This window comes from Schizosaccharomyces osmophilus, chromosome 1, assembly GCF_027921745.1.
Source record: "Schizosaccharomyces osmophilus chromosome 1, complete sequence".
NCBI lineage: Eukaryota > Fungi > Ascomycota > Schizosaccharomycetes > Schizosaccharomycetales > Schizosaccharomycetaceae > Schizosaccharomyces > Schizosaccharomyces osmophilus.
Window position 1 is genome coordinate 2,960,434 of NC_079238.1, and position 26,388 is coordinate 2,986,821.

General features: G+C 37.5%; 13 protein-coding genes and 1 non-coding gene across 14 annotated transcripts; 6 read left to right on the forward strand and 8 right to left on the reverse strand.

The window, feature by feature from the left end:
* Positions 1-1,131: 1,131 nt before the first annotated feature.
* cft2 (mRNA cleavage and polyadenylation specificity factor complex) lies at positions 1,132-3,565 on the forward strand (the record flags this gene model as incomplete). The annotated part of the gene is made up of 2 exons (XM_056180158.1): positions 1,132-1,504; positions 1,563-3,565. The coding sequence occupies 2 exons, from the start codon at positions 1,132-1,134 to the stop codon at positions 3,563-3,565; spliced, it is 2,376 nt and encodes a 791-aa protein (XP_056035920.1).
* Positions 3,566-3,682: 117 nt separating this feature from the next.
* On the reverse strand, positions 3,683-4,887 carry ngl1 (peptide N-glycanase Ngl1; the record flags this gene model as incomplete). The annotated part of the gene is made up of 5 exons (XM_056180159.1): positions 3,683-3,972; positions 4,021-4,059; positions 4,106-4,265; positions 4,308-4,484; positions 4,555-4,887. 5 exons carry the CDS (start codon positions 4,885-4,887, stop codon positions 3,683-3,685), a joined length of 999 nt encoding a protein of 332 aa, XP_056035919.1.
* Positions 4,888-5,308: 421 nt separating this feature from the next.
* set10 (ribosomal lysine methyltransferase Set10) lies at positions 5,309-6,961 on the forward strand (the record flags this gene model as incomplete). The annotated part of the gene is made up of 1 exon (XM_056180160.1): positions 5,309-6,961. The coding sequence occupies one exon, from the start codon at positions 5,309-5,311 to the stop codon at positions 6,959-6,961; it is 1,653 nt and encodes a 550-aa protein (XP_056035918.1).
* Positions 6,962-7,127: 166 nt separating this feature from the next.
* rid1 (GTPase binding protein Rid1) lies at positions 7,128-8,577 on the reverse strand (the record flags this gene model as incomplete). The annotated part of the gene is made up of 4 exons (XM_056180161.1): positions 7,128-7,230; positions 7,281-7,813; positions 7,877-8,024; positions 8,159-8,577. 4 exons carry the CDS (start codon positions 8,575-8,577, stop codon positions 7,128-7,130), a joined length of 1,203 nt encoding a protein of 400 aa, XP_056035917.1.
* A 926-nt stretch (positions 8,578-9,503) lies between these two features.
* png2 (ING family histone acetyltransferase complex PHD-type zinc finger subunit Png2) lies at positions 9,504-10,590 on the forward strand (the record flags this gene model as incomplete). Its single annotated transcript, XM_056180162.1, has 4 exons — positions 9,504-9,555; positions 9,597-9,668; positions 9,718-10,285; positions 10,356-10,590. 4 exons carry the CDS (start codon positions 9,504-9,506, stop codon positions 10,588-10,590), a joined length of 927 nt encoding a protein of 308 aa, XP_056035916.1.
* A 701-nt stretch (positions 10,591-11,291) lies between these two features.
* On the forward strand, positions 11,292-11,628 carry atx1 (copper chaperone Atx1; the record flags this gene model as incomplete). The annotated part of the gene is made up of 2 exons (XM_056180163.1): positions 11,292-11,367; positions 11,498-11,628. 2 exons carry the CDS (start codon positions 11,292-11,294, stop codon positions 11,626-11,628), a joined length of 207 nt encoding a protein of 68 aa, XP_056035704.1.
* Positions 11,629-12,131: 503 nt separating this feature from the next.
* rrf1 (mitochondrial translation termination factor Rrf1) lies at positions 12,132-12,972 on the reverse strand (the record flags this gene model as incomplete). The annotated part of the gene is made up of 2 exons (XM_056180164.1): positions 12,132-12,891; positions 12,947-12,972. 2 exons carry the CDS (start codon positions 12,970-12,972, stop codon positions 12,132-12,134), a joined length of 786 nt encoding a protein of 261 aa, XP_056035705.1.
* A 262-nt stretch (positions 12,973-13,234) lies between these two features.
* On the reverse strand, positions 13,235-17,500 carry cft1 (mRNA cleavage and polyadenylation specificity factor complex, WD repeat protein Cft1; the record flags this gene model as incomplete). The annotated part of the gene is made up of 1 exon (XM_056180165.1): positions 13,235-17,500. The coding sequence occupies one exon, from the start codon at positions 17,498-17,500 to the stop codon at positions 13,235-13,237; it is 4,266 nt and encodes a 1,421-aa protein (XP_056035706.1).
* Positions 17,501-17,632: 132 nt separating this feature from the next.
* Positions 17,633-18,084, reverse strand: pop8 (RNase P and RNase MRP subunit Pop8; the record flags this gene model as incomplete). The annotated part of the gene is made up of 3 exons (XM_056180166.1): positions 17,633-17,771; positions 17,828-17,986; positions 18,032-18,084. 3 exons carry the CDS (start codon positions 18,082-18,084, stop codon positions 17,633-17,635), a joined length of 351 nt encoding a protein of 116 aa, XP_056035707.1.
* A 366-nt stretch (positions 18,085-18,450) lies between these two features.
* On the reverse strand, positions 18,451-19,563 carry erg27 (3-keto sterol reductase Erg27; the record flags this gene model as incomplete). The annotated part of the gene is made up of 3 exons (XM_056180167.1): positions 18,451-18,987; positions 19,042-19,480; positions 19,523-19,563. The coding sequence occupies 3 exons, from the start codon at positions 19,561-19,563 to the stop codon at positions 18,451-18,453; spliced, it is 1,017 nt and encodes a 338-aa protein (XP_056035708.1).
* A 364-nt stretch (positions 19,564-19,927) lies between these two features.
* On the reverse strand, positions 19,928-21,610 carry dus2 (tRNA/mRNA dihydrouridine synthase Dus2; the record flags this gene model as incomplete). Its single annotated transcript, XM_056180168.1, has 3 exons — positions 19,928-20,569; positions 20,635-21,284; positions 21,442-21,610. The coding sequence occupies 3 exons, from the start codon at positions 21,608-21,610 to the stop codon at positions 19,928-19,930; spliced, it is 1,461 nt and encodes a 486-aa protein (XP_056035709.1).
* Positions 21,611-21,908: 298 nt separating this feature from the next.
* Positions 21,909-21,981, forward strand: SOMG_20064. Its single transcript has one exon. It is a non-coding gene; the product is annotated as a tRNA-Phe (tRNA).
* Positions 21,982-22,387: 406 nt separating this feature from the next.
* On the reverse strand, positions 22,388-24,229 carry sks2 (heat shock protein, Hsp70 family, ribosome associated Sks2; the record flags this gene model as incomplete). Its single annotated transcript, XM_056180169.1, has 1 exon — positions 22,388-24,229. The coding sequence occupies one exon, from the start codon at positions 24,227-24,229 to the stop codon at positions 22,388-22,390; it is 1,842 nt and encodes a 613-aa protein (XP_056035710.1).
* Positions 24,230-25,562: 1,333 nt separating this feature from the next.
* cyp3 (cyclophilin family peptidyl-prolyl cis-trans isomerase Cyp3) lies at positions 25,563-26,380 on the forward strand (the record flags this gene model as incomplete). The annotated part of the gene is made up of 6 exons (XM_056180170.1): positions 25,563-25,592; positions 25,637-25,701; positions 25,749-25,766; positions 25,818-25,864; positions 25,914-25,981; positions 26,087-26,380. The coding sequence occupies 6 exons, from the start codon at positions 25,563-25,565 to the stop codon at positions 26,378-26,380; spliced, it is 522 nt and encodes a 173-aa protein (XP_056035711.1).
* Between the last annotated feature and the right edge of the window lie 8 nt (positions 26,381-26,388).

Below are 26,388 nucleotides of genomic sequence, written 5' to 3' on the forward strand. Positions count from 1 at the left end.
ATGATATTTTTTCGTAATCAATTGGAAAATGTGAGATCGTCGTCAAATACCTTTAGGATGTTTCCTACATACTCTTTAATCGGTTTCTTATTTATCTCAATGGTTTTGGTTTTGGTTTCTCTTTTATACTGTCTACGTCTTGAAGAATGAATATGTATCAAACGAATGACCTTCCTTTTCTTCATTTCTACAAGCTATTTCAAGGGCAATTATGTTCACCAGCTACTTATGAATACTCATAAGATATTAAAGGCTGCTATATTATGATTCCCATGGCCTTCCTTATGGAATCTATGGTTTTTGAAATTTCGTTCTAGTGGATTGAAAAATGCTTTTGTAGAAGATGAGAGTACTATACAACTTACGTCTAGAAAAGGATTAGAGGATTAAAAAGGTCACTAAAGAGAGAGACCTTGACATAGGGTTTTTGTACCTCGTCAAATCGTACTTTATATCCAGGAGATAATATTCCCTGAAATAGATATATGTCTTATCTGAAAGCAGAACTATTGTGGAGTTTTAGAGGAATTATGAATGTTCTTTTTACACATATTGAAAGGTGTATACCTAACATGAGCCGCTTATTGCCCTGAATGGAAGGATTTTGTAAATAACGTCTTAAGCTATAGAAAACGACGAGGCGAATATCTGCTGGCACCACTTGGTGGTTTTGCGAGCTAATCCTACTTTGACAAGCCACATCTAGGAGAAGTTTTTACATAACTGCAGTTGAATTGTCGAATAGGTTGTAGGTCATATGGAAGCTGCCATTCGTTTCTTAATGCTGCATCTTCACATTAAGCAACAACATTCCTCCCTTTCCCCCGAGAGAGCCATGAAAAAGATAAATTACTTTAGTTTTATAATAACTTAAGAAAAATTATATTCATTGATAAATTGCTTTCACAGTTGTATCTCATAAGGACTTACGCACACAAACCCAATTTGTCAAATCTTGATTCTATCTGTAAGCAAAAAAACAAGTAAAGAAAAGTTAATTTATCATTGTATTAAAGAGTAAAAGACTAAGTTTACAGGACGCTTACTCTTAGTTCCAAGAAACACGAACCCTTAGCGCTACCACCAAGGTTTATTCACTTAGATCAAATCTGGCGTAGATTTGAGCAAACCATGCTCAACTACCAATGCTTAGAAACAAAATCTCTCTGTGGAACATCTCATATTGAATTGGATGGAATTCACATTTATATTGACCCAGGAAGTGATGATAGTTTGGAGCACCCTCCTGTATCTGAACAGCCGGATTTGATTTTGTTGTCTCATTCAGATTTATCTCATTTAGGAGGATTAGTATACGCATATCATAAATATGACTGGAAAAATGCTCATATATATGCAACTTTGCCTGTTATAAATATGGGTCGAATGACCATGTTGGATGCTATCAAAAGTAATCTCGTCGGCGATATTACAAAAGAACAAGTCAATCAAGTTTTTGACAGTATTATTGCTTTGCGTTATTCACAGCCAACTTCTTTGTTAGGTAAGTCTATCTTCGAATTGCCTGTATTTCATAGTAAATACTAACGATATAACATTAGGAAAATGTAATGGCCTAACAATCACTGCTTATAACGCAGGGCATTCTTTGGGTGGTACTTTATGGAGCCTTTTAAAAGAGTCGGAGAGTATTCTCTATGCTGTTGATTGGAATCATTCAAAGGATAAGCATCTAAACGGTGCTGCTTTATACTCGAATGGGCACATTTTGGAAGCTTTAAATCGTCCCAACACGTTGATCACAGATGCAAATAATGCTTTGGTTTCCACCCCTTCGCGCAAAAAGCGGGATGAAGCATTAATCGAATCTGTGATGTCTTCCCTTTATAAAGGCGGTACAGTTCTACTCCCCGTAGATTCTTCTTCTCGAGTTTTGGAATTATGTTGCTTTTTGGATAGCCATTGGTCTTCAACACAGCCTCCTTTACCCTTTCCCATCTTCTTTTTGTCTCCTACCTCTACTAAAACTATAGATTATGCAAGGAGTATGATTGAATGGATGGGAGATAACATTGTTCGTGATTTTGGTATAGATGAGAGCCTTCTGGAATTTCGCAACATACATACAATTACGGATTATTCTCAACTATCCAGCATTGCACCTGGTCCCAAAGTGATCCTTTCTACTTCCTTAACATTGGAATGTGGATTTTCTCAGCAAATCTTACTTAATTTTATGTCTCAAAACTCGAACGATTTAATTTTGTTTACCCAAAAGTCAAGATGCCAATCTTCTCTAGCTAAACAATTTATACGCTATTGGGAACAGGCATGCAAAAAATTAATGGATATTCCTCCCCCAGTCGGATTATACGCAGAACATAATATCAAGGTAAAACGCATGGAAGCTTTAGCGGGCGAGGAGCTGAAGCAATACCAAGAACAACAGCTACAGAAAATAAGTCGGACCGCTGAAGATAGTGCTTTGGAACTCCGAAATAAAACAATATTGGATGAAGATTTGTCTTCCTCTTCTGATGAAGAAGACGATGAAATGGGATTGACTCCTGAAGCTCCTGGGGCTGCCCTTGGATCAGCTTTATTCTTATCTGGGAAGTCTTTTGATTTAAACCTTCGTGACCAGTCTGTACAGAATTTGCAAACTAAGTATAAAATGTTCCCTTATGTTGAGAAAAGACGAAGGATTGATGAATTTGGCGAAGTGGTTAAGCAAGAAGATTTTGTGATCATCAACGAACCGATGAATAACTTCGAAGCAGAAGCTTCACCATCTGATAGTACCGCTATAGATCCTACAGGAAAAAGGAAATGGTCAGAAATAAATGATGGAATTCATGGACAAAATGAGGACGAATTACAAGAAGAAATTCCCTCAAAGATTGTGGCCGAAGATTTAATGATAAGGATATCATGTCAAGTACAATTCATTGATATTGAAGGATTGCACGACGGCCGTTCTTTAAAAACAATTATACCCCAAGTAAATCCTCGGAAACTAGTGCTTATTCATGCTACAGATGAAGAAAGGGAAGACATGAAACGTACATGTAGTGCTCTTAGTGCGTTTACTAAGGACGTTTACCTTCCGAAGTACGGAGAGGACATCAATGTTAGTATAGACGTCAACGCCTTTAGTCTCAAGCTTTCAGATGACTTGATTCGAAATCTGATTTGGACAAAGGTAGGAAACTGTGAGGTTTCACATATGCTGGCAAAAATTGAGAAGCCTTCGGAATCAGAAATCCAAGATTCAGAAGCAAACGAAGAGGATGCGAAACGGAACGATGCCGAAAAGGAGGCAGATCATCTTCCTGTTCTTAACCCTGTGACATTGCGGTCAGATTTGGCTAGAGCGCCACGTGCTGCTCCTCTCCTAGTAGGAAACACCAAACTAGCTGAACTCCGCAAAGCACTTCTAGATCAAGGAATATCCGCTGAGCTTAAGGGTGAAGGTGTTTTATTATGTGGTGGAGTCGTTGCTGTAAGAAAACTTAGCGGCGGTAAAATCTCTATTGAAGGAGGTTTAAGTAATCAATTTTTTGAAGTTAGAAAGATGGTATACAAAATGTTGGCTATCGTTTAATCTGAAGGAGTGAGCTATTTATAGGGTTTATAGATAATCATTTATCTATAGAATTTCTTACATGATATCTAACGTTTTTTTTTTCATTACTTTTTAGACCAATCGATCTTCCAAGCCTTAGTTACCGCCCTCTCCTCTTTCACGTTTCCAATCCTCGCTACCAGTTTGACGAGCTGGTAAAGCAGAGGAAGAAAGATCTTCCCGCGTTCTGTAACTGATCAACTCTTCTTTTTCTCTCCGGTCTTCATCTAAAAGTTTGGATCGGTCATATTCACTTAAAGCAGAACGGAATTCCTCGTTTAATGACTTTATAGTATGCTCAATTACAATTTCTGGACAACGATTTCTAGGGTTACCATTCTCTGGATCGCGAATGTAACGACTAGAGACATCACGAACACTGTCGACTAAAACTTGGTAAGTCTACTTTGTCATTAGATGTTTGATTGACTTACTTGAAAATCCAATGCAGTATGACATCTTTTTCCCCCATCCTAAAATGTAAGTTAGCGCCAACATTAAGGATTAATGATATGATACCTTGCTCATAAATTAATGGCTGATCAAATGATTCTTCGCAAGAATCCACATGTACCCATCTGTTTTGCTTGAAACTATAGACTTCAGTCCAAACATGATCTTCCGCATTCCAAACCCAGCGAGCTCTGGAACCAAGCGCACGACATAAAAACGTGAAGCACTATTGAAGTTAGATGATAGTTTATTATGCTAATATACATACGCAGGCCCATTCTCCACATCTTCCTGTTCTTGAAAAAAGTAGAGGACGAACTTTGTTGTACCGAGGAAATCTCTGCTGACGAGAACAACCATTACATTGATATACTTCAACGTTATTACAACCTTGGAAACTTTCCTCTGTGTTTGGTCTACAAGCACCTATTAAATGTGTATCAGACTGCAACAATGTTAGTAATTATTTGTTATATAAGCAAATACCCTTAATCTAATAAGGGTATAATTATTACCTGACAACTTTCACACTTCGGAGAATTAACCCAAGAAAAAAATTCTTGTTTGAACCAAGAAAGAAGGGATTGAATGAGATAATCTTGGTAACCCCATGATCCATTGCCATCCTTTTCTCTTTTCGTAGCATCTTCAAATAGTTTTTCTAAAGGCAGGATAGACATAGCCACATCTTGCAATTCCGGATCTTCGTACGTCCATGGCTCTTGGGACAATTGCCTGATCTGATGATAGAATGCAAAGCTTTCTGGAGGCTGGGATGCAGTAGAGGGACGTGTAGTTTTCTGCTGCATCATATTCTTAAATCGTTCAGTAATCGCTTGAAAATTCATTTTGCAAGTTTCGATTCAATTTTTTCAAATCACTTTAGTCAATTGAGCCTATATTTAAAAGAGAAAGAATAGAAATGAACTGATTGAGAAAGGAAATTTTGGAAATAATGTAGTACTATAAACAACTTAGTATGAGCAACCTTTTTGTTTATTCTACAACAACAATATTAATATTTAGTCATAGGATATATTTAAAAAACTTACAAAAGCTTCGTCGATATTAGCTTGGCGGTGTTTAGATCAAAAACAGCTTGTACTCTCCACCTACTACAAAGAGTGGAAGTAATTTAAACCAGCTTAGACGTTTCGGCTGAATTATTTTCTCTTTTGTTTGAACTTAAGCAAGTGAAACGATTTTTTTTTACTTGTAGCCAAAAATCTTTTAAATACTTTGCAGTCATCGTAACATCAACAAGGACGTATGGATAAATTATTTACAGAAGCCCACAGAAATGGGTGCAAGCTAAATGAGAATGTAGACTTCGTTTCTGCCCATGATGAGCTTTCTGCTTACGGTGAATTCGTAGCCACTGCAAAAGCTGATATTGAACCTAATGAAGTACTTATTTCCTGCCCATTTGAGTATGCCATTACTTACGAAACGGCGTTAGCCTCTTTACAATCAATAAATCCAGATTTCAAATCCTTGTCTCAAGAAATAGTCCTTTATACCTTTTTGGTTCTGGAAAGCCTCAAAACGTCGAATAGCAAATGGGCTGCGTACATTGAGTATCTCCCAAAAAGCTTCAATACTCCCACATATTTTAACGATGAGGATAAGCAGTATTTAAAAGCCACAAATATTGAATTTGCTCTACAAGATCGATTGCATAATTGGCGACATGCTTACGAAGATGTCTTGAAATTGGGATCGTTCTCTACAAACCAATTCACGTTTGATCTTTTTATCTGGGCTGCGACTGTGTTTACGTCAAGGTGCTTTTCTTCTAGCTTGATTAACTCTCGTATCAGTAAGGAAGACGCAAGTCCTATACTTCTCCCGTTGATCGATAGCTTAAATCATAAGGCTATGCAGCCAATTCTTTGGAAGACGGATGTTCGCGATACTATGTCAGTCCAGTTGGTCTCTCAAAACACTACTTCTAGAGGTCAGCAGATTTTTAATAATTATGGTCCTAAAGGAAATGAAGAATTGCTTTTAGGATACGGATTTTGTTTAGAGGACAATGCGTTTGATAATGTTGCTCTTAGAGTATCTGTTCACCCTGATTTACCGTATAGACAACAAAAAACGTCTGTTTTGCAACAGGACAACACATTTGAGTTGAATAATTTAATCTTCTTCTTCCAAAAAAATGCAAATTTCTCCGCATATGAGAAAGTCCTGCAATGCCTTACTGTTGTTAGTGCATCATCATTGGAGTTAAAGCGTATCTTGGCCCATCAAGCTATGTTTGGTTTGTCTTCTTACAACTCGAGTCTGCGCGGTAAAATCAAATCATTTGAGATTTTGCTTATGTACATAAATTCGCGTCTGCAGCTGCTTATACATAATAATCCAGACAAAAGTCCAACTAACATACGCCAACAGTATGCTAGCGTTTACAGAAAAGGTCAAATAGAAATTTTGGAACAATCTTTAGAACAAGTGAAGAATTTCATGGAGGTAGAACTGAAAAAGGTATATCACCCACACCCTAATTTATTGCAGTACCTTGTTCTGAACTCCGTTTCTGTATTTCTTCTTCAGCATCCCAACTTTGCTCTACTTTCAAAAGTAATCACAGAGCTTTATGGAACGACGGATGCGGAGTCTATCGCTGCAAGTGAAGAACAAGATAATGTTGTACTCTTAATATGTTTGTATTGTTTATCTGCTCACGAAGCACTACCTTTTTCTATTAAGATGCTTCAAGAAGGGTATCCTGCTTCAAGCACGGAGGAGGGTGACGAAGTCTTTGAAATATTTGATGAAATGATATTTCAAAGATATCCGGATGTGTTTGGTAATAAAAAAATATTTAATAAGGAAAATATGTCATGGGCATTGCAGTTGATAAATGAAGAATCTATAGATTTTTCCGGATTTACATTTGTCATTGTCCATGCTTAAGTCTCTTGAGTCAAACGAAATCAATATTTTTGGATAAACTAGGCTTTAGGCGATGAAGGATTTTTGGAAACAAAGAAAAAAGAAATGTACAGAATGCATCTATGTGGAGCATTCAAATATGCATGCATATAATCATTACAGCTTAATAAATAAAAATTAGACTGTCTTAGGTAGAACCCATTTGGACGAATTTGTAAGGCCATTTATCGGCTCGGGCAGCTTTCACCCATTCACGTAAAGAACCATGAAGTTTTTTATGGAATTTTTGACTTAGCAATGGGTTAGAATAATTGAAAGAACAAAGATTTTCAAGACATACCTGCTTTTTCGAAATCTCAATGCCATAATTCTCTCTAATCCACTAAATTGTAATTCAAGACGCTTTTGCATTCGATCTTTTATATCTAATGAGACCAATAGCTCATTAGATAATTCAATGTGTGAGGCGATGTAGCTTGTTGCTTCTGTCTCAATGCCTTCAATAAATCCAAGCGGAGGATCATAAAGTTCTTCTAGATCAGGCTCCAAGTCAATGATATTCCGATCATGATTCCATACCCAAAACACGTTTTTTGCAACATATTCTAATTCAATTATCCATTTTCTATATGGCCGCTTTACGCGGGCCTCCTTTATAAAATCGACTTCTTCAGTTTCTTCTTCAGAATCCTCAAGAAACGAAAACACTGTTTTAGCACCGACTTCTCTATTAGTATGTGCTTTTAGGTATAAGATAATTATTTGAATGATGACTTCTCGAGTAACAAAGTCAGAAGGCTGCTTCTTTGAAAACAAAAGTTGAACGAGTTGCTGGACGTGATAGAAGGATCGTATTAAGCATTCCAACCCTAACTATGGCGAATTGTTAGTATAAAAACCATTTTTAGCTCTTTATTATGAGTGCAGGACTCTTACCTGGACTGTGCACATGGCTTTGAGACAGAGAAGAAATCGATCCAAAAGCATATCATGTAAATTTTCTCTCCACTCAATCCTTGAAATCTTCTCTACCATACAGAATATTACACCGAATCCCCCATAGTGGATAAAACACGTTACCCATCTAAACAAGTTAGAAACAACGACTTTAGAAGAAAAGGCAGGAATCAGCTACCGCATTCAAAGAGAGAAACAACGAGCTAAAATTTGGTGAACCATCTCTCTTGCGCTTCAGGTGATTCACAATGCTCAACTTACAAGATCTGCTCTTTTCGAAGTAAAAGGGCCAGTTTATGTATTATAGTCTCATCCATATAATCGATTGAAGTATTGACGATATAGGAAATAAAATCAATTGGTTCGCTGTACGACGTTTTCTTCTTTTTCCACGACAACATCCGACTCTGTTTCTTTTTGTTTTTTTCATTCAGACTATTCAGGATTTCTAGCTTAACATTATCATTTAACGACAGTAAACCTCTGGAAGCTTCAGAAGAAAGTACTTGAGCTTTAATTAGATTGTCAAAGCACTGAGGATTCGACTCTTCTGAAGTCGTCAAAGACGTTTGCGACAGGGACTCTGATTCCTGTCTAAGCATTAATGTTATATTTGAATTTCCATCGGATTCTTCAGAACTAGAGCCTAGAAATCTTCGAAATGAACGTAGGGTATTCATTGTCTAAGCGCTCAACCAATATAGGTGCAGAGCTCTGTTACAAATTCACAAAACAAAAAGAGCAGATCTTACAACACGCTTATAATGTGTTTAATTCACCGAAACATTAAAATTGCAGACAAAGGATTAAGTAAAACCAACGTTGGTCCACACACTTACATCTGTCACATTTGTAAGAGTGGGCTGGTATGCCAAAATAACCAGATTTATCAACTTCGGTTCCCCAAAACTGAATGAAATGTTAATAAAAAGAATAATATAGAAACATTTGCAAGATAATCTTTTCCTATATTGGAAGCCTGTTTATAAAAGCATTTTGGAAGTAGTAGCATATTCTAATTCTGACGCTTCAAGTGCTAAACACGATAGTAGAAAAGATTCACAAAGGGATGCTAGCTCAAGTATATAATTCTAAATAAATCATAATTTACTTTTGGCGCCTATAGAGCGGAAAAGATTCTACATGAATTCTTTAACATAATTTCATCAAACCAAGGAAGCAGATCAAGTAGTGCTGAAAGTAGCATGGCCCGGTAATCAAAATATAAAGAGTAAAGCTTCTTGGGAAATTATGAATAGTATTTTAGTCAATTGTCCTTTTCTAGTAAAGAAGGTGAATCCTGCAAAACATTGAGTCCGTAAAAAACTTGAAAACTTGAAAAGAGCCCAAAAGAATTGTGGACGTATTCGACAATGTGAAAAAGATCAGCAAACGAAGACTACGATCTGCGATAACTTTTAATGGACTTGGAATGCAGAATACAATTTGTGAACTGAAATAAGAGGAAATAGGGAATTAAAATAAATTTATATACTTTATTCGCTTATTCTATAAAGTTTTTCATACAAATTTGAGCAATTGAGGACAGCCTTCTGTCTTTGTATGTATGTGCTTTCGTTCAAAGAACTTGCATACCGTCTACAACATGGGGACGACCGGCATTGAAGTTTTTGCAGCTCTAAATGATTTTACAGATGGTAAGAAAGAAAGATTTGAGTTTCTGGTTTACTAATTATAGCCATTGTTTCCATTCCGGAGTCAGTGTGCAGTAACTTTACGTATTTAAAAGAAATTGATGCCCGGTCTCGAGGTACGCGTCTCTAGCGAAAAAATAATTGTTATGGGCTAACAGAAAAAAGAATTAAAAACGAATGTAACAGATGAAATAGAGTCGATTTTGAGAGATGGGAAAGCTGGAAATAATCCTATAAATAATCGTTGCTTGCAGCTAGAGAATGATATCAAAGGAATGATTCCTTTCTCAGATTCCAAAATATGTTTGGCTACAGAAGCGATGGATAATATAAACCAGTGTATCGATAGATTGGATGCCGATTTTGAATACGTGGAGCTGGAAATTCCACAGCAATTACGGTTAGGGTATCCGGATGGGCGTGCTTTATTTAACCATCCTAATAGCAATCAAAGGATGGAAGGAAAGAAAGAAACGAGAAGAAATCAACCCCAACAGCAGCATACGGATCATCAGCAGCAAAATCACCATACTTCTTATCCAGGACACCCTATCGAAGAACGATCCTCTGTGCATCATGAAAATGACAATACGGATGTTCCCCATGCTACTAATAACACTCCTAGCAAGCGGCGAAAAACAACTGCACAGCGGAAATCAACTTCCCCTCTTCATAGAACAAAACCAAATGTTGTTACTGTTGTGGAGCGAAGGCCAGGACGAAGAGGAACTAGGTATGTATACATTATTATTGCTGATTAGCAAATCATTCTTCGAAAATAAGATGTGCTAACTCGGATGAAGACAAACAACAGATGACCTTTCAGCGAAACCAAATATCCTAGAGTCGGAGGAATTGAACGAGGGCGAGCAACTTTATTGCTATTGTCAACAAGTTTCCTATGGCCAGATGATTGGATGTGATAATGAAAACTGTAAGCGTGAATGGTTTCATTTACCTTGCGTTGGTCTGGTAGAGCCACCAAAAGGCATTTGGTATTGTACAGAGTGTCGAGAAAGCATGAAACTTGAAGCTTGAAAGAAGATTAGCACAGTACCTAACTTATTTATTGATTTGAACTTGTTGTTTATATATTATTTGTTCATGTCGTTTTTGAATATAAAGGTTTCCTACATCCACAAAGCTCCATCTATAATTCAGTAATCGTGGAAAAGGTACATTGGCGGACTCGTTTAATGATTCTTTATTATGGAGGACTGGCGCAGTGAATTTAGCAGACCTTATAAAATGAAGGGTCATAGTATGTTGGTCACTCGTTTAGAAAGTCAAACACAAGAAGTCAATGATGCAGATGGTTGTTTAACTTACACGCGTTTAAGACCTAAGAATATACAATAAAGATGCGTTTAATATTGTAGACGAAAACCTCTTTGAGTTCTTGTCGAACTTGGATTATAGCGCAATGCTAAACATAAATGCAAGAAGAATATTCAAAGTAAATACAATTGAAAAAATAAAAAAAAAAAAAAGGAAGAATACTATATACCGATTGAATTACGCTATGTTGTATCATTACCTCTAAAACATGCTTTAAAAACCCTTTGGATATCACCCTTCCTAGACATTAGACATATCGAGGAAACTTAGAATCCTCGTCCACATTGAGCATTAAAGAAAACCTGTATTGTGTCTGAATTTATTACTTTTTGTTGATCATATAAAAAAATTTACACTTGTAAGCTTAATTGCTACTTGGAGATACTAAACATTTAGAAATTATGAAATACTCATTCAACGTTGTGATGACTTGCGATGGATGCAAAAACGCCATCGATCGGGTTTTAAATCGTTTGGGTATGTGTACTTTCCAGTATATCAAGAAATAAATGTTCATGAGCACTCTTTGTGATCCAAATACCGTCATGGAAAAGAGCTTCTTGAAACATTTTAGTCTCGTACAACGAATACTAATGAATTCATTTAGGTGTCGAAGAAAAGGCGATCTCTTTGGCGGCTCAAGAAGTTACTGTTACTACAGACAAACCATATGATACGGTATTGCAAACTATCAAGAAAACAGGAAAAGAAGTTCGTTCTGGGAAGACCGTTGAGTAAAAGATACTAGTACATGGGTCTCACTTTCAATTGTGTTGTAATTTGTATAAAATAAAGAGATGATCGGAATTTACTTACGGTTTCATACTCAGAATTGTCTTTTCTGTTTGATCCTTTCGTAGCCTCGTTTGTTGTTATTCGGTTTCCATCGACCATCCTTTTGCTCGATTTCGATGAAATTTCTTTTCCAATTTTTGTTATCAAAGCTCAAATACCGTTCAAATGTCTCACAACTTTTGCTTTGTGAAAATCCACTGGATAGCTACAGCTCTCAAACAAGAGCCTGTACAAAGATTACACCAATCGCATAAAAAGTTTTAAAAAGAATGATAGATTGCTTTTTTAAAAAAGATACATTTTTTGTTTGCACGATATATTATCTATTGTACCAATCCGAACGTTTTTTTAGAATTATAAGAACGTATGAAGGTCTAATGAGACTTAGTTTCACCAACCTGTTAATGAATAGAGTAGAGTCGTAAACACTTCATAAATTAACGTATTTATGGATTCAAAACTTTCTTCAATACATTGTTGAGAATGGTATCAAGTGTCGACACAGACTTCTTGTAAATTACTTGCATATGGCTTTCAGCGTTGTAACAGTCATCAGTTGTCCATGCTCGTTCTTTCTTGTACTTTGCAATCGCCTTTTTCACGTCATTCCTCATAGAAGAAACAGTATCTTTGGATTTCTTAGCATGATTCTCCAGTTCTTTAGCTAATCGTTGTCTGCTTTCTTGGGTTGTCTTCTGAGGTACAACCATGATGGTTGATGAATCTGTCTTAGATGCTTTAATGGGGAGCGATGATTCATCCAATGATTTTAAAACATGCTTCATGTAGGATTCTTCGTATGGGTGAATTATAAGCTGCTGAGCACTTTTTTTGGTAAGGGAAGCCACGTCGCGAAGTAATTGACTTTCATTGGAATTTTTCTTAGAGGTAGATGATCCAAAATGAACGGAAAGTTTTTCTAGTTGATTGAAAACTCCTTGATTTGGTGATAAAGCCAATTCCTTGAATCCCGCTTCCAACTTCTTATGAATCTGAGACATTTCACTTTCCATTTTGTTTAAAACATCGCTGTACACTTCGGAATCTTTGATACTTTCAGAAGATAATTTTTTACTCTTTTTTTCCTTCCATAATGTGTTATTTAGGTGAAAATTCCGCACAGAATTTGGCCGTGTCCAAAAAATGCTAGAGAGCTTTTGCCATTGGGAAGCCCGTGTAATCATAGTTAGATTAATCATTTCAGGTCTATTATTAGTTTGGTTTTGCAAAGTTTTTTTTGTCGTAAATCGTCGTGTATTACCTAATAAGGAGCAAACTGCTCGACATTCAAAGTGGTAGTCAGGTAAACATTCATACCGAGGTCACTCACCTTTGACATGTATAGGAGTACCTATCCTGTAGGTTTTATTGACTTGATTTTAGTTATTGTAGCATCAGAAAGTACATTTTGCTTTTTGTTTACGAAAAAGTAATTACATGCTTATTTTTACCAACAAACGTAGTTACAATAGCAGATAGCATTTGCCTTTATGCCTTTTATTTTCAAAGAGTCACTATATATACAATAGAATCATGTGAAATCAAAAAATTAAAGGTAGTTAAGTGATTCATCCAGCTCTACTAAATCATTCATGATTGTAGAGATTGGTACACCACACTTGTGAGCCATTTCATGTCTGTGAGCAACAGACATGTAAGTAAACCGTTCAATTAACGTACCGTCCAATACTCGATGAGCAGCATTGCTCAAATTCGAAGACGTGGAGATTAATCGATGCGACCGGGGATTCAATCCACCAACTGAATCCACTCTATTGGCTAAGTAGTTTTGAATAATATTGAGACGACGATACACCCTTTCAGATACAGGGCTTACCATTTGTAAACCTCCATCAGCATTTACCATAACGCAAGAGAAATCGTTCCCTGTATCGTACTCATAATCGTCTTGTCTTGACTTCTTTTCCTTTGGTACGATTTTCATTGCTGTAATTATATGACCAATATGGAAGTCACCTCTGGCAACCAGTCGTTCACCTGAATGAGATTCGGGATTTTCGGGATCATAGGCTAATAATCTCAAATCACCCTCAGTATCAGCTACTACAAAATAAAGGTTTTCTCCTTGAACTATGAAGTCCGCTGCTGTAACAGATAGTGCGTCTTGACCTTTAGCAAATAGAGTCATTCGATAAGGCTCTTCCGAGAAGCCAACGAATGAAACATTTTGTCGAATATCCCCAAATAGAAGTAAATTTCGCAAACATTTCGCGGAAACGGTATAGTTACCCAAATCTATAAAAGCTACACCAACCAAATGATCTTCATCTTCCAAAGCTCGAACTATTATCTTTTGGCCCTGCCCACTCAATAAATAACCGTCTACCTCGCAAACCACAGCAACAGTACCTTTAATCTCTTCTCTTGTGATTAGCTTTAGTTTGTGTCGAGTTTCTGGTCGGCCTGGTTGAGGGACGACGTCGATAATCTCGAAAAGGTAAGTAGCACCACGAACAGCAATATCTTCACCCTTTGTAATAGAAGTTCCAACAGCAATATAGGGTTTTCTAAGTTTCGTTGTCTCTGACACTTCCAAATTAACAACAGACACAGACAATGGGATTTCATACGGCAAAAATCCATAATTATCAATGACTGTCCATGTTAAGGGGGAAATCAAATCCAAAGAACCGGTATTAGCATAAGGTAAATAATCTTTATCATCACTTGGCGGATAAAGCTCTTTCCCATCCTCGTCCGTGACAGTAAATTCAGAGGGCACACAACTTCCAACTGCATATATCATTTTAGTTGGGTGATATGCAATACCACTAACTTGTTTTTCCAACGGAATTTTTTTATAGGCCCAACGAGAATCATAATTGAAATCATCCTGAAATTTGCAAATACGAATGAAAGAGTTTTCATCCACGTATATATAACCATGAGGAGTATGTTCAGAATGAAAAGGAGCAATTGAAAGAATGGGAATTTCAGAAATAACAGGATAAAATTTGGCGTTTGAATGCTTAGTACTGAGTATATAGAATGGTTTACGTCCAGTAACAAACACAGCTGAACGACTTCCCACTCTCTCGATGGCTACCATCCTTGAATGATCTATTGAATTGGTTGACTTCTCATTTGAAGCAGATCCAGCATCACGGGGTTGTATGTTTCCTACTTGGTATTCTCGAGTCATGCCTTCTTGGGGCACTTTTGCAAATGAAAGTAAATTTTTATGTACAGTGTCATCGTAAAAAACGAATGCTTTATAAACGGTTATCTCGTTCATTCTCGAACGCAGGAATAAATGGGGTTCTTTAAAATCATCACCTAAATCAGCTACCATCAATTCAACCAATTCTTGACTAGACTCAGAATTAAAGAAAGCGGTTTCCGACTTGAGTCCGTTGGACAAAGTTGGTGGTAGATCAAATGCGTCGCATTCCATCAAAAGAGAAAAGTCTATGAGATTCAATACTTTAAGTACACCTTCTGCGGTTAAAGCAAATAAGATTGGGTGTTTCTCTAGTAATTGCTGATCAAGGTTACTTACATTTTTTTCAGTGACCAGGTTAGCATCTGCTTCAGAAACGCTCTTGGTTTTGCTATCACCATTCAAAGAACCATATATTCCCGAAGATTCGTCAAAAACCGCTTGACTCTGCTCATATTCATTTGGATTCCGAAAAAGTTTAGAAAATATTGTAGAATTTCCAGGGGCAATTAACGAAGCAGTTTTAACGCTTTGAAGTTGGCTATGTAAATCGGTCCTCGTAAGCAACTGCGATCTTAAGTCCATTCGATACAGGGAAATATCACCGCCCAAAAATACAACGATTATACAAGGATCACATATACTGGTTGACACCACAACCTGGTTTTTTCCAAAATTGAAAAGTTGAGTCCTTTTTAGGGTAGAATCGTAAACATGTATGCTTGTAGGGCATATCTGTACCATTCTCATTCCCGACATCAACGAGCCTACATCTACTGTTCTCGACTGTTTGTTAAAATCTGAATTCTCGACCTCGTCAAACGTTTCACCTGCAGAAAACATAAAAGATTCATCATTTTTCGATAACACCAAATAGGCATCTGGCTCCAAATTCATGTACGACGTTTGTACTCTTCGACGAGAACGTCTTTGTCTCCCAGTAAGGCTCACGGACCATAAAGCTTCACACCCCTGAAAACCAAATTCGCCAGCAACAAGAGGAAAAATACTTCTACGAAAAACAACAAGCCCACCGGCGCCACCGGCTCCACTAGCTCCCACTAGTTCAAGCGGCCCATGATTATCTTGTGGATAGTATGCCAGAGACCCAGCTTTACCAATAGCGAAGTCTGTTATAGGCCCAATGTTCAACAAAACATCGAAAATACTCATTCGCAAAGGTCCATTTTCAAAAGCAATTTTACCAGCAGTATCGTTACGATCATTGGTTTCATAAATATCGAGCATTTCCTCCATTTCGGCGTCATTAGTAGAGTAAAACTCATCATTCTCATTATCTTCCGTATTTTTTGATATGTTTGAGTGACGATTCCAATGAACCAAATAGCTATCCGTCACCTGGCTTCCTAAAAATATCATGTTCTCTTCGATTGGTAAAGCTGTAGTCACACCGGCTCTCAAAAAGTCTTCGTTTATATCCAAATCTAGGTTTTGTAGAGAGAGTCCTTTTACCGTTTTTCCATCCAAAATGAAATCAAGGTAGAGAAATTGGCCAGAAGTCAGAATTAATAGTACAAACGGATTTCCAATCTTTGAATTAACTAGTGGTACTGCAATAGTGCCCTCTAGCTCTATATTAAAATTTGATCGATCTTGAAGAGGAAAATTTGTACACTTAGGATAAAACGTATTGACGCCTATACCAACAGTGCGTCCGGCTGAGTCAACATAAATTAGTTCATTACCGCCAACTAACAATGATCCGCCAAGCGGCATTGGTATTGGGACTAATTGGAAAATATCATACGGAAGATTTTGTATCGTGGTGATCACAGCACTAGCACGCTGATCCAAATCTAAAGTAACGAGAGAAAAGCAGACATTGTCTTTCAGGATAGGAAGGGTTACTGTAGTTGTTTGCTGAGGACTGTACAAGATAGCCAAAGTTGGCTCTCTATAGCCATACAAAAATTTAACATCTAGTATCCGTGCGATTGTAGACTCTAACTGAGAGGAGTCTAAAACAAAAGAAGGTTTATAAGGAGTGATGGAATTCCAGATATTTTTAGCGTCATCTACAGTGGCTTCCTCCATTTCAAGATCTTCAAGCTTGGGGAAAGGAATAATCGCCATCATATCAGTGTGAAACCTCAGCAAACAGCAATTAGAATCTGGATCAACAATTAACTGAGTAGGAGTTCGATTAATAGACGGCATTGTCGGTTTAACTGCTTCATAATAATGAAGACTAGTTGTTACTAGGCTTTGAGTTTTCATATCCCACTCTAAAATGGATATTTTAGCATAATCCGACAACATAACTAGTAAATCACATCCCTTATTTCCTTTTCCTTTTAAAATAGAAAGAGCAGTTATTGTTCCAAATACCTGAAATTGGCTCACGAGACGTAAAACATAACTAGTGTGTTCGTGAGTACGAATCAAATGCATATTCGTCTCCATAAAGGCTTGACTATCATCAATCAAGTTATTTGAGTAATCATTCTGTGAAAAAGCTTCAGATTCATCTTTTTGAACTTTCTCGATTTCAAAAACATAAAGAGAGTCTACTCTGCCAACAATCAAATTACTAGTAGAAAGTGAAGATAATTTTCCTTGAACAGCATTTTTAACGGCTGTTGAATCCGTCAAACTTTGAAATATAGTTGACATAAAGCCGAAAACATATATGTTGTGTTCTAACCAAACGAAGGGGTTGAGAAATAATGGTAGTGGATGTCAGTCGTGTATGCCTTATAAGGGAAGAACGTTATTTATACTGCTTAAAATGAACAGAGAAATAATTTAAAGTAATGATTTAGTAAATTGAGATCGATTTGGCCCAATTTCAGCCAAAATATTTGTTGCGTGTAATACTTGAAAACGAACTTGTTCTGGCTCTCGGATATATGATCCAAGGGCTAATAAAACCTTTTCAGAATCACTAGTAATGTTAGTTTAAAGGGATACTCAACAAAACGCGTTCCATGTATAACGTACTTGATGTGACACCTAAGATACAGAAGCGACGCGTTCCTGTGAAGTATGTCCACAGATATGGCAGATCCAAATATTCCAAAAGACTGAGAAAGAGCTAATGTAATGAAATGCCTTAAGGTTAGTTCATCAAATCCAGTCTCCATCGAAGAATTATGGAGTCTGCATTCGTTAGCATAAAGTCTTGGTACTGAAGGAAAACCTTACACTTTCACTAGTATATAATAATTTTCACTTTTTAAACGTTGATGTAAAACCATGATATATTCCAAAAAACTAAAAATGGGCCAAAATAAAAGTTGAAAAAGGTAGTGAGAAGTCTCAAGCTGTCATTTTGACTGCATGGAAAGAACATTTTGAACACATACAAGCTTTGTTTTTCGTTTTTGTAATTAAAGTCATAAAAAAAATAAATAAATTGCACATTAATGAATTTTTGGTAAGGCGTCCTCACTCTATGAGAACGCCCAGGTTTGTATAAGATTGGTAGAATAATAGTTATTATTACTAAAGCAACTAAAGCAGCATACGAGCGATGATAATTAAGTAAAAATTTCAATGAAATCCCAAGTACGCCTCTTCTTCTTTAGTTGATGGATGACATGAACGATCTTAAATCAAGATATTCATGACACATTGAGTTTATGTTTCCATTCTTTATATAAGTCATGCATATAGGTCATGGATTTTGTTTTATCCGAAGGAAGTACTAATTCAATAGACGTGGGAAGAATTTTTTCCTTTCCAGACATGGTGGTGGCACTTCCCCATTTTATATTTTCGTCTTCAATGTGAGATTGAGTAGCTATCCAAAGGAAAGCATACGCTGCTGTGTAAGGCGAGACGGTATGCCATGGACTTCCCAACAAACGACAAAGCCAAAAACCGAGCTTGGCAAATATTACAATAAAACCTAAAAACGTTTGATACATATTAGTAGTGCACAATCCTGGGTGAACAAGGTATTGCTGGTACGGGAGACCGCTTTCGATTTCAGCATAATGCAGAATGTCCAATAAACGCTTCGATGACTGGTAAGGTCTTTCGCCGTGTAGACATTGTATATCATCAAAGTTGAGAGATTCCTTTTTAGCTACAAGACTTCCAGTTAAAACTACTTTAGTAGAAGATCCCAGAACGGATAGTTCACAAAGACGCGTTTTCTAATTTGTTAGCATTCAGCGGTAAACCTGTAATGACAGAAAGATATTCCTTACAAGATAATAATGACCAAATACATTACTTTGAAAAATATAGCCCATTGAATCCTCGCTAGTACTTCCCATGGCTTCCTTATAAAAAGTTGGATAAGTAAGCGCCTTTACGGGATTCATGATCGTAGCGAATATAGCTTGCATCCAATTTATGCCTTGTAGATCCCATGCTCCTGCATTGAGGTAAACGTAGTCTAACTTAGGGTATCGAGCTTTGATTTCTAAAGCGGCTTCTTCAACCGATTGCATATTTGACAAATCTAGGATAACGTATTCCAGTCTAATTTTTCTTTCAGGAAATAACTCCTTTAACCTTTTGCAAGCATCTTCAGCTTTTGCACGACTCCTGCATGTCAAGATGATGGTAAACGTTTCTGGCTCATCCTCTATTCTAGGTTTATAAAATTCTAGTAAACGAGCGGCAATTCCAAAGCCTAGGCCGCTAAGAAAGTATTAGCTAATATGCATTTCAAATTCAATTTACCTATTGGAACCAGTGATTAACGCATATTTTCGAAAGCTCATGCTCAGGTTGGTTAAAGAAAGAAAGATGAAATCAACCGATTTTTATGCGTTGTCAGATTTTTTGGAAAATGCAAGGAAAATGAGGTTATACTTAGTGACCATACTTGTTTATATCGTGAAAATATCCACAAATGGGTTTGAAGAGTAAGATTTGTTTAGAGACCTATTTATGACCTACGAGGCTAAAGTGAAGTAAACAAAAAAAAATATCATACATAAAAAGAATGCACTGTAACTAAAATAAAATAAAAATCAAATTTCCGTAGACGGAGTAGAGCATCTTCCATAATTTACCTTTGAAATCTAGTGTCAGGGTACGTACAATAAATAACAACCTCTTCAATCAGAGAAGTAGGGATTATGTTTAAGCAGTGACCTCCTTTTTGGTATTAAAGCCTTTTATTTTTTTGAAAAGGATATCGTAGAAAAAATCAGCCTGGGCGTTCGGAAAATCGTTGGCTCTATTAGATTCTTCTTGTGTATTATATAAGGATTCGAGTTCAGTTGAAGAAAATTGTAGGATCTGTTTATGGGTACTTAATGCTTCAAAAGATATCGAATGTTCTTCTTTGGAGCAGACGATCAGATTGGACTGGCCAATTTTAGAGGCTAAATCATCGGTTGAAGCAATCATCAAGTCAATTCCATGACTTTTAAATTTCTCATTGTAGTCAGGATAATCCTCGATTTTTTCGCTGTCTGGTTTGTAAACAATCAACTTTGTAAATGAAGAAGCGGCTAGCTGTTTCGCGGTAATCTCGTTTGATAGTGCTTTCAAAAGCTTAGAGCTGTTTTCGAAAGCGAACATAATTGACTTTTCATGCCCGGGAGCAGATACTATTCCGGACGCATCAGAATGCTTTTGTTCCAAGGCGAAAGCATTTTTTAATTCATCATAGCTCTTTGCGCATTGCGCAGCTTGTCTGACGTCTTTTCTGAACGCTCCTTGCATAATTTGAGTTAAACAATACTTTGTGTTACCAAAATTGTTTTCAACCTCCAATGCCTAAACTTGTTAGACATAATAGTTCAATTAAGAAGAAATAAAGAAAAACTATGTTTTAAACATACCATTTTAAGATAGTCCAAAGCCAAATTACGGTTGGACAAAGGACCTTCTGAACGGAAACAAGAAACATTCTTTTCCGCAGCTCTAGCAATCAATACACCATCCAACTTGTATTGCTCTATAAGCTTTTTTCCATCTTCATAACCAGAGACGTCTCCATTTACAAGAATGGCAACATTATGTTTTTTGCAAAGATCGACGATATCATGCAAATAGCCCCGATTTGCTGGCTCTGTATTCCGCATGGGAGTTGTACGGCAATGAATCGTGATTGCACGGATTCCAGTTGAACAGAGACGCTCAACTAGTGCTAAGGTTTTCTCTTTAGTCTCCAAAAGACGGATTTTACAGCTAATTGAAACATTGTGTGGAACTCCCACCTCCTTCACTAAAGCCCGTAAAATTGATATGAGGCGATCTGGTTCTTTTAATAGACCCGCACCCATACCAGCATGAACGGAGAAGTGCTTCGGACAACCACAGTTCAAGTCGATGCCAGCAACATCGTCGGCTACAAGTTTTGCAGCTTGTACAGCTAAATCCGGGGAAGCAGAACCTAGTTGAAAAACCAATCGATTAGCCTCTAAAGGATGTACACGAAAGAGAACTTTGTTTGTAGGAGGCTTAACAAAATCGATACAATTCACCCGATCTATAGCATTGTTAGTCTCTTTTCATCAAAATAAAATAAAAGAAAGAAGGCAGTGTTAAAACTGCCTGATAGAAAAGACGCACTACTTTCGTATGCACATTTGACCAATATAATAAGAGGACCATCAAGTACAGCAGTTTATTTCCAAAGGACTTACCATTTACTATTCTTTGCACCAAGGTCCCACCTACCAAAGCTTTGTCTACAATTTCTGGTCCCCAAACCAAGTTTGCCCCATAACGAAGAGCTAATAATCTCGTTGGAAGCTCACCAATTCGTACCATGGGAGCTAAGCAAATCTTATTACTGTAGTTTAATAGTCCCATGTTGTAGCATAGAGCGTTGGAAATGGGATTCAGTGCAACTGTATGTACCAAAGGTTGTATCTCGAATTGTCAGTAAATAAATTTTCGTTAGTGGCCAATTACCGTGGTCACTACCATTCCTATTCATTACAATAGCAAGCGGATTTCTTTCATATCAAAAAAATTTCTACTTAATTTTTTTATGTAAAATTATAACCATGTAATAAATATCGTCAGAAGACTAACATACTCTTGTTAGTACCCATGGTGAAATCGACAGCCTTCCATATTTCTATATATACTTTACTTATTAACGAAAGTCGCGGTGGTGTAGTTGGGAGCATGACAGACTGAAGATCTGTTGGTCACTGGTTCGATCCCGGTTCGTGACACCTATTTTTTTCTTTTTTTCTTTTTTTCTTTTTTTTTTTTGACACAATTAGCCGACTAGAGAACAGATCGTCACGCCTACAGCCGTTTTCGATTTCACAAGGCCACCAGAAAATAATTAAGAATAAATCCCGATGCTAGGCTATCTTTCGGAATGAACTTACTACGTTGTTACGAATCACTTACATTTCTACCGAAAATGTCACCCCTTTTGCATAAGTTCATTGCTTTCTTTATTGAAACTGCTAATTACAATAGCTACAATGCCAATAAATTAATTTCAATACTAAAATAGATCCTGGTAATTATTATATTTTGTTTAACCCTAGACAATATTTATAGCGGTATCAAAATATGTCTTCTAATCAATTCCTCCAAAACTATGACATATAAAGCTGCAAAACCTTTTTAACGGAGAGAGGCAAAGGCCTTTTGAACGGTACGCTTAAGGCGAAGTTCAGACTTACGGAGAGCATCGGTGTTAGAATCTTCAAGTTCCAATTGGGACATGCATTCAGCCAATTGTTGCTCGATCTTAGACTTGTCACCACGCTTCAACTTCATCATAACATTAGGTTCAGAGATGGTGGTCTCGATGTTAGAAATGTAAGCCTCGAGTTGGCTCTTAGCTTCCAATTTCTTAGCGAAGTCCTTGTCTTGTTGCTTGAACTTGTCGGCGTTCTCAATCATTTCTTGAATCTTAGCGGAGGAGAGGTGACCAACGGAGTTGGTGATCTCAATGTGAGCAGTGCGACCAGTGGTCTTCTCAAGAGCAGTAACCTTCAAGATACCGTTAACATCCAATTCAAAGGTGGCTTCCAATTCAGCTTGACCACGGGGCATGGGGGGAATGCCGGTAAGTTGGAATTCACCAAGGGCTTCGTTTTCAGTGCAGTTAACACGTTCACCTTGGTAGACAGGGAAAGTAACAGAGGTTTGGTTGTCACCAACGGTGGTGAAAGTACGCTTCTTGATGGTAGGGATGGCAGTGTTACGGGGGCAGACAACACCAAAAACGTTACCTTCCATAGCAACACCCAAAGAGAGGGGAACAACATCCAACAAAAGCAAGTCAGCGGTCTTGTCAGAGTCAGCCTTGTTGGTAAGGACAGCGGCTTGGACAGCAGCACCATAGGCGACGGCCTCATCGGGGTTGATGGACTTGTTAAGAGGACGGCCTTGGAAGAAGTCGGAAACGAGTCTTTGAACCTTGGGGATACGGGTAGAACCACCAACAAGGACAATATCGTGAACATCACCCTTAGCAACCTTAGAGTCCTTCAAGACCTTAGCAACGGGGTCGATGGTCTTCTTGAAGGTAGTAGCATTGATGTCCTCGAAACGAGCACGGGTGATGCTAGAAGAGAAGTCAATACCGTTGGAGAGAGAGTCAACTTCGATAGTGGTTTGAGTGACAGAAGACAAGGCACGCTTAGCACGTTCGCAAGCAGAGCGAAGACGACGGAGAGCACGAGGATCTTCAGAGATGTCAATCTTTTGCTTACGCTTGAATTCTTGGATGAAGTGTTCAACCAAAGCAGCGTCAAAGTCTTCACCACCCAAGTGAGTGTCACCAGCAGTAGCCAAAACTTCGAAAACACCACCTTGAATCTTCAAGAGGGAGACATCGAAGGTACCACCACCAAGATCGAAGATGAGAACGTTCTTGGCTTCAGCAGTCTTGGCATCAAGACCGTAAGCGATGGCGGCAGCGGTAGGTTCGTTGATGATACGGAGGACATTGAGACCAGCAATGGCACCAGCGTCCTTGGTGGCGGCACGTTGAGAGTCAGAGAAGTAAGCGGGGACGGTAACAACAGCCTTCTCAACACGCTTGTTCAACTTAGCTTCGGAGATCTCTTTCATCTTAGTCAAAACCATAGCGGAGACTTCTTGAGCAGTGAATTGCTTCTTTTCACCCAAGTAGTTAACTTCAATGGTAGGGATACCATTGTTGTCAATAACCTTGAAGGGCCAGTGCTTAATGTCCTTTTGGGTCTCAGGATCTTCGTAACGACGACCGATGAGACGCTTAGCGTCAAAAACGGTGTTACGAGGGTTCATAGCAGCTTGGTTCTTAGCGGCATCACCAACCAAGCGTTCAGTTTCGGTGAAAGCAACAAAAGAAGGGGTGGTACGAGCACCTTGGTCGTTGGGGATAATTTCAACATTAGCAGTTTCCCAAACGGCAACGCAAGAGTAGGTGGTACCCAAGTCGATACCAATAGCACCTTCGTATACTTCACTCATTTTCTGGCAACAAAAAGTTAAAACTGACCCTCGATTTTTTGAGAGAAGTAGGTTATTGTAAAGTTTCACTTGCGGTGAACTTACATTATATGAGAACTCGCAGTCACACATATCTTTATACAATAAAATTTTCTAGGCAAGTAGTCACTAATGTACTTCATTGGATTTCGTTATTTTTTGCCCGAGTTCTGTTTTTTTACTTCTGATTTTTTTTTTTTATTTCGTTCTACTCCTTTGGGCCGTTAAATTTTTCATAATTGTGCCACTAGGGTTCTTTGTCAAATTTGGCTCCTTCTTCTGCCCAATGGCACAGATAACAATCGGCAAAATTCTACCACAGTAAATAGTTTTACACATTCCACAACACTAGCATATATATTTCGACGCGATTTTGGGTAGCGATCTTATAGCTATAATATCACATCCGAATACACTGTCTGTATATAGTGTATAATGTATTTAATTTAAATTCCGTATTTAGACTGGGTTTGGAGGAAAGCGAAAAAAGATTGTTTAGGCGAACTAGCTGTTCATATGTAGGAAAATCAATTAGAAAACCGAGTTGAAGATGTACTTCCAGAAGACTTTTCATCTTATATAAGAACTGCTTTAATGAATAAAAAGATACTTGTGCAGTTCGTTTGATAGGGATAGACATGATTTTACATTCTTTTGTTTACAAACAATTAGACACATAAACAAATAATTTAAGAATTAGAATCACTTGCCCGTGGGGATGAAACCGATAGCTAGACTTGATTATACAAAGAAAATAAAATAAAGCTATAGAGCCCTGAGCCGAAGACTCTGGAACAAAGGGTTGGACGATACAGTACTGAAGTAATTGAAAGAAAGAAAATACGTTCCTATCTTAGTGCCTATTCATCAGACTATATAAGAGCAAGAGTTTCAATCAAATGGTTTCTTTCCTTTTATATTTTTAGGAATAATGTGAAAGTGCTATTCTAGATTTGTAGAATTCTAGTGCTGGAGATGAGGAATCTGTTCATTTTCGACTTTCTGTCTTCCCATTTACAACTATTACTGAAATTTATTACAATTAGTTACTTTTAAAATATAGCATAATTCCGAATTGCTTCCTTCTTCTACCGAAAAGTCTTGGAGGTATCGTATCGTACACTTTTCGAATGCAAATCCATCACCGTTTGTACCGCAAGTCATAAACAAAATTTAGCAGACTTTACGTTTGCCATACCCGACATCCTATATACTCCATCTTAAATTTTCTTTTTCACTTTTGTTCGTTTTCTCTTTGAATTGTTCTTTTGTTGTACATTGGCTGAACGGGTTTCCATTTACCTAGTTACGGACTATGAGCGTTGAACCTGTAGTGTTTTTTGATGTATGTTAGACCTAACTTCATATCATTTAACGTCTTCTCTTTAGATTGGGATCGGTGGTAATTATACTGGAAGAGTCAAATTTCGATTGTTTTCAAATACCGTACCCAAGTAAGTTCATTCATGTCTTTCCTTCTCCAGCTAATACTTTTTTATAGAACAGCTGAAAACTTCAGGTAGGTTCCTGTTGGTTTATAGGGCAATGGACTTGAACTAAAACATAATAGACAATTTTGTACTGGAGAAGCAAAAGGCCCAAATCGAAATCCAATTGGTATGATTAATTATTATCCCATTAAACTCCTTAACTAATACTACTTAAGGATATAAAAATGCAAGCTTTCACAGGATAATCCCGGATTTCATGATCCAAGGAGGCGACTTTGTTAGTGTATGTTCCTTCATCGGGGTTTTCCATATCCTATGTTCAAGGGATTTGGTTCCATCTTTATTTCACTCTTGTTTTATTTATACACCTCACTAATACGACTATTAGGGTGATGGTACAGGCAGCACTAGCATTTATGGTACCCGTACATTCCCTGATGAGAACTTTGTTTTGAAGCACGATAAACCCGGTTTGTTAAGTATGGCCAATGCCGGCAAAGACTCTAATGGGTGCCAATTCTTTATTACCACTGTCCCATGCGACTTTTTAGATGGAAAGCACGTTGTTTTTGGTGAAGTAATTGAAGGATTTGACATTGTGAAGCAAATCGAGTCTACACCGCTTGGTACTAGCTCCCGCCCGAAGATGAATGTAGTTATCATGGAATGTGGTGAAATGTAATTACTATT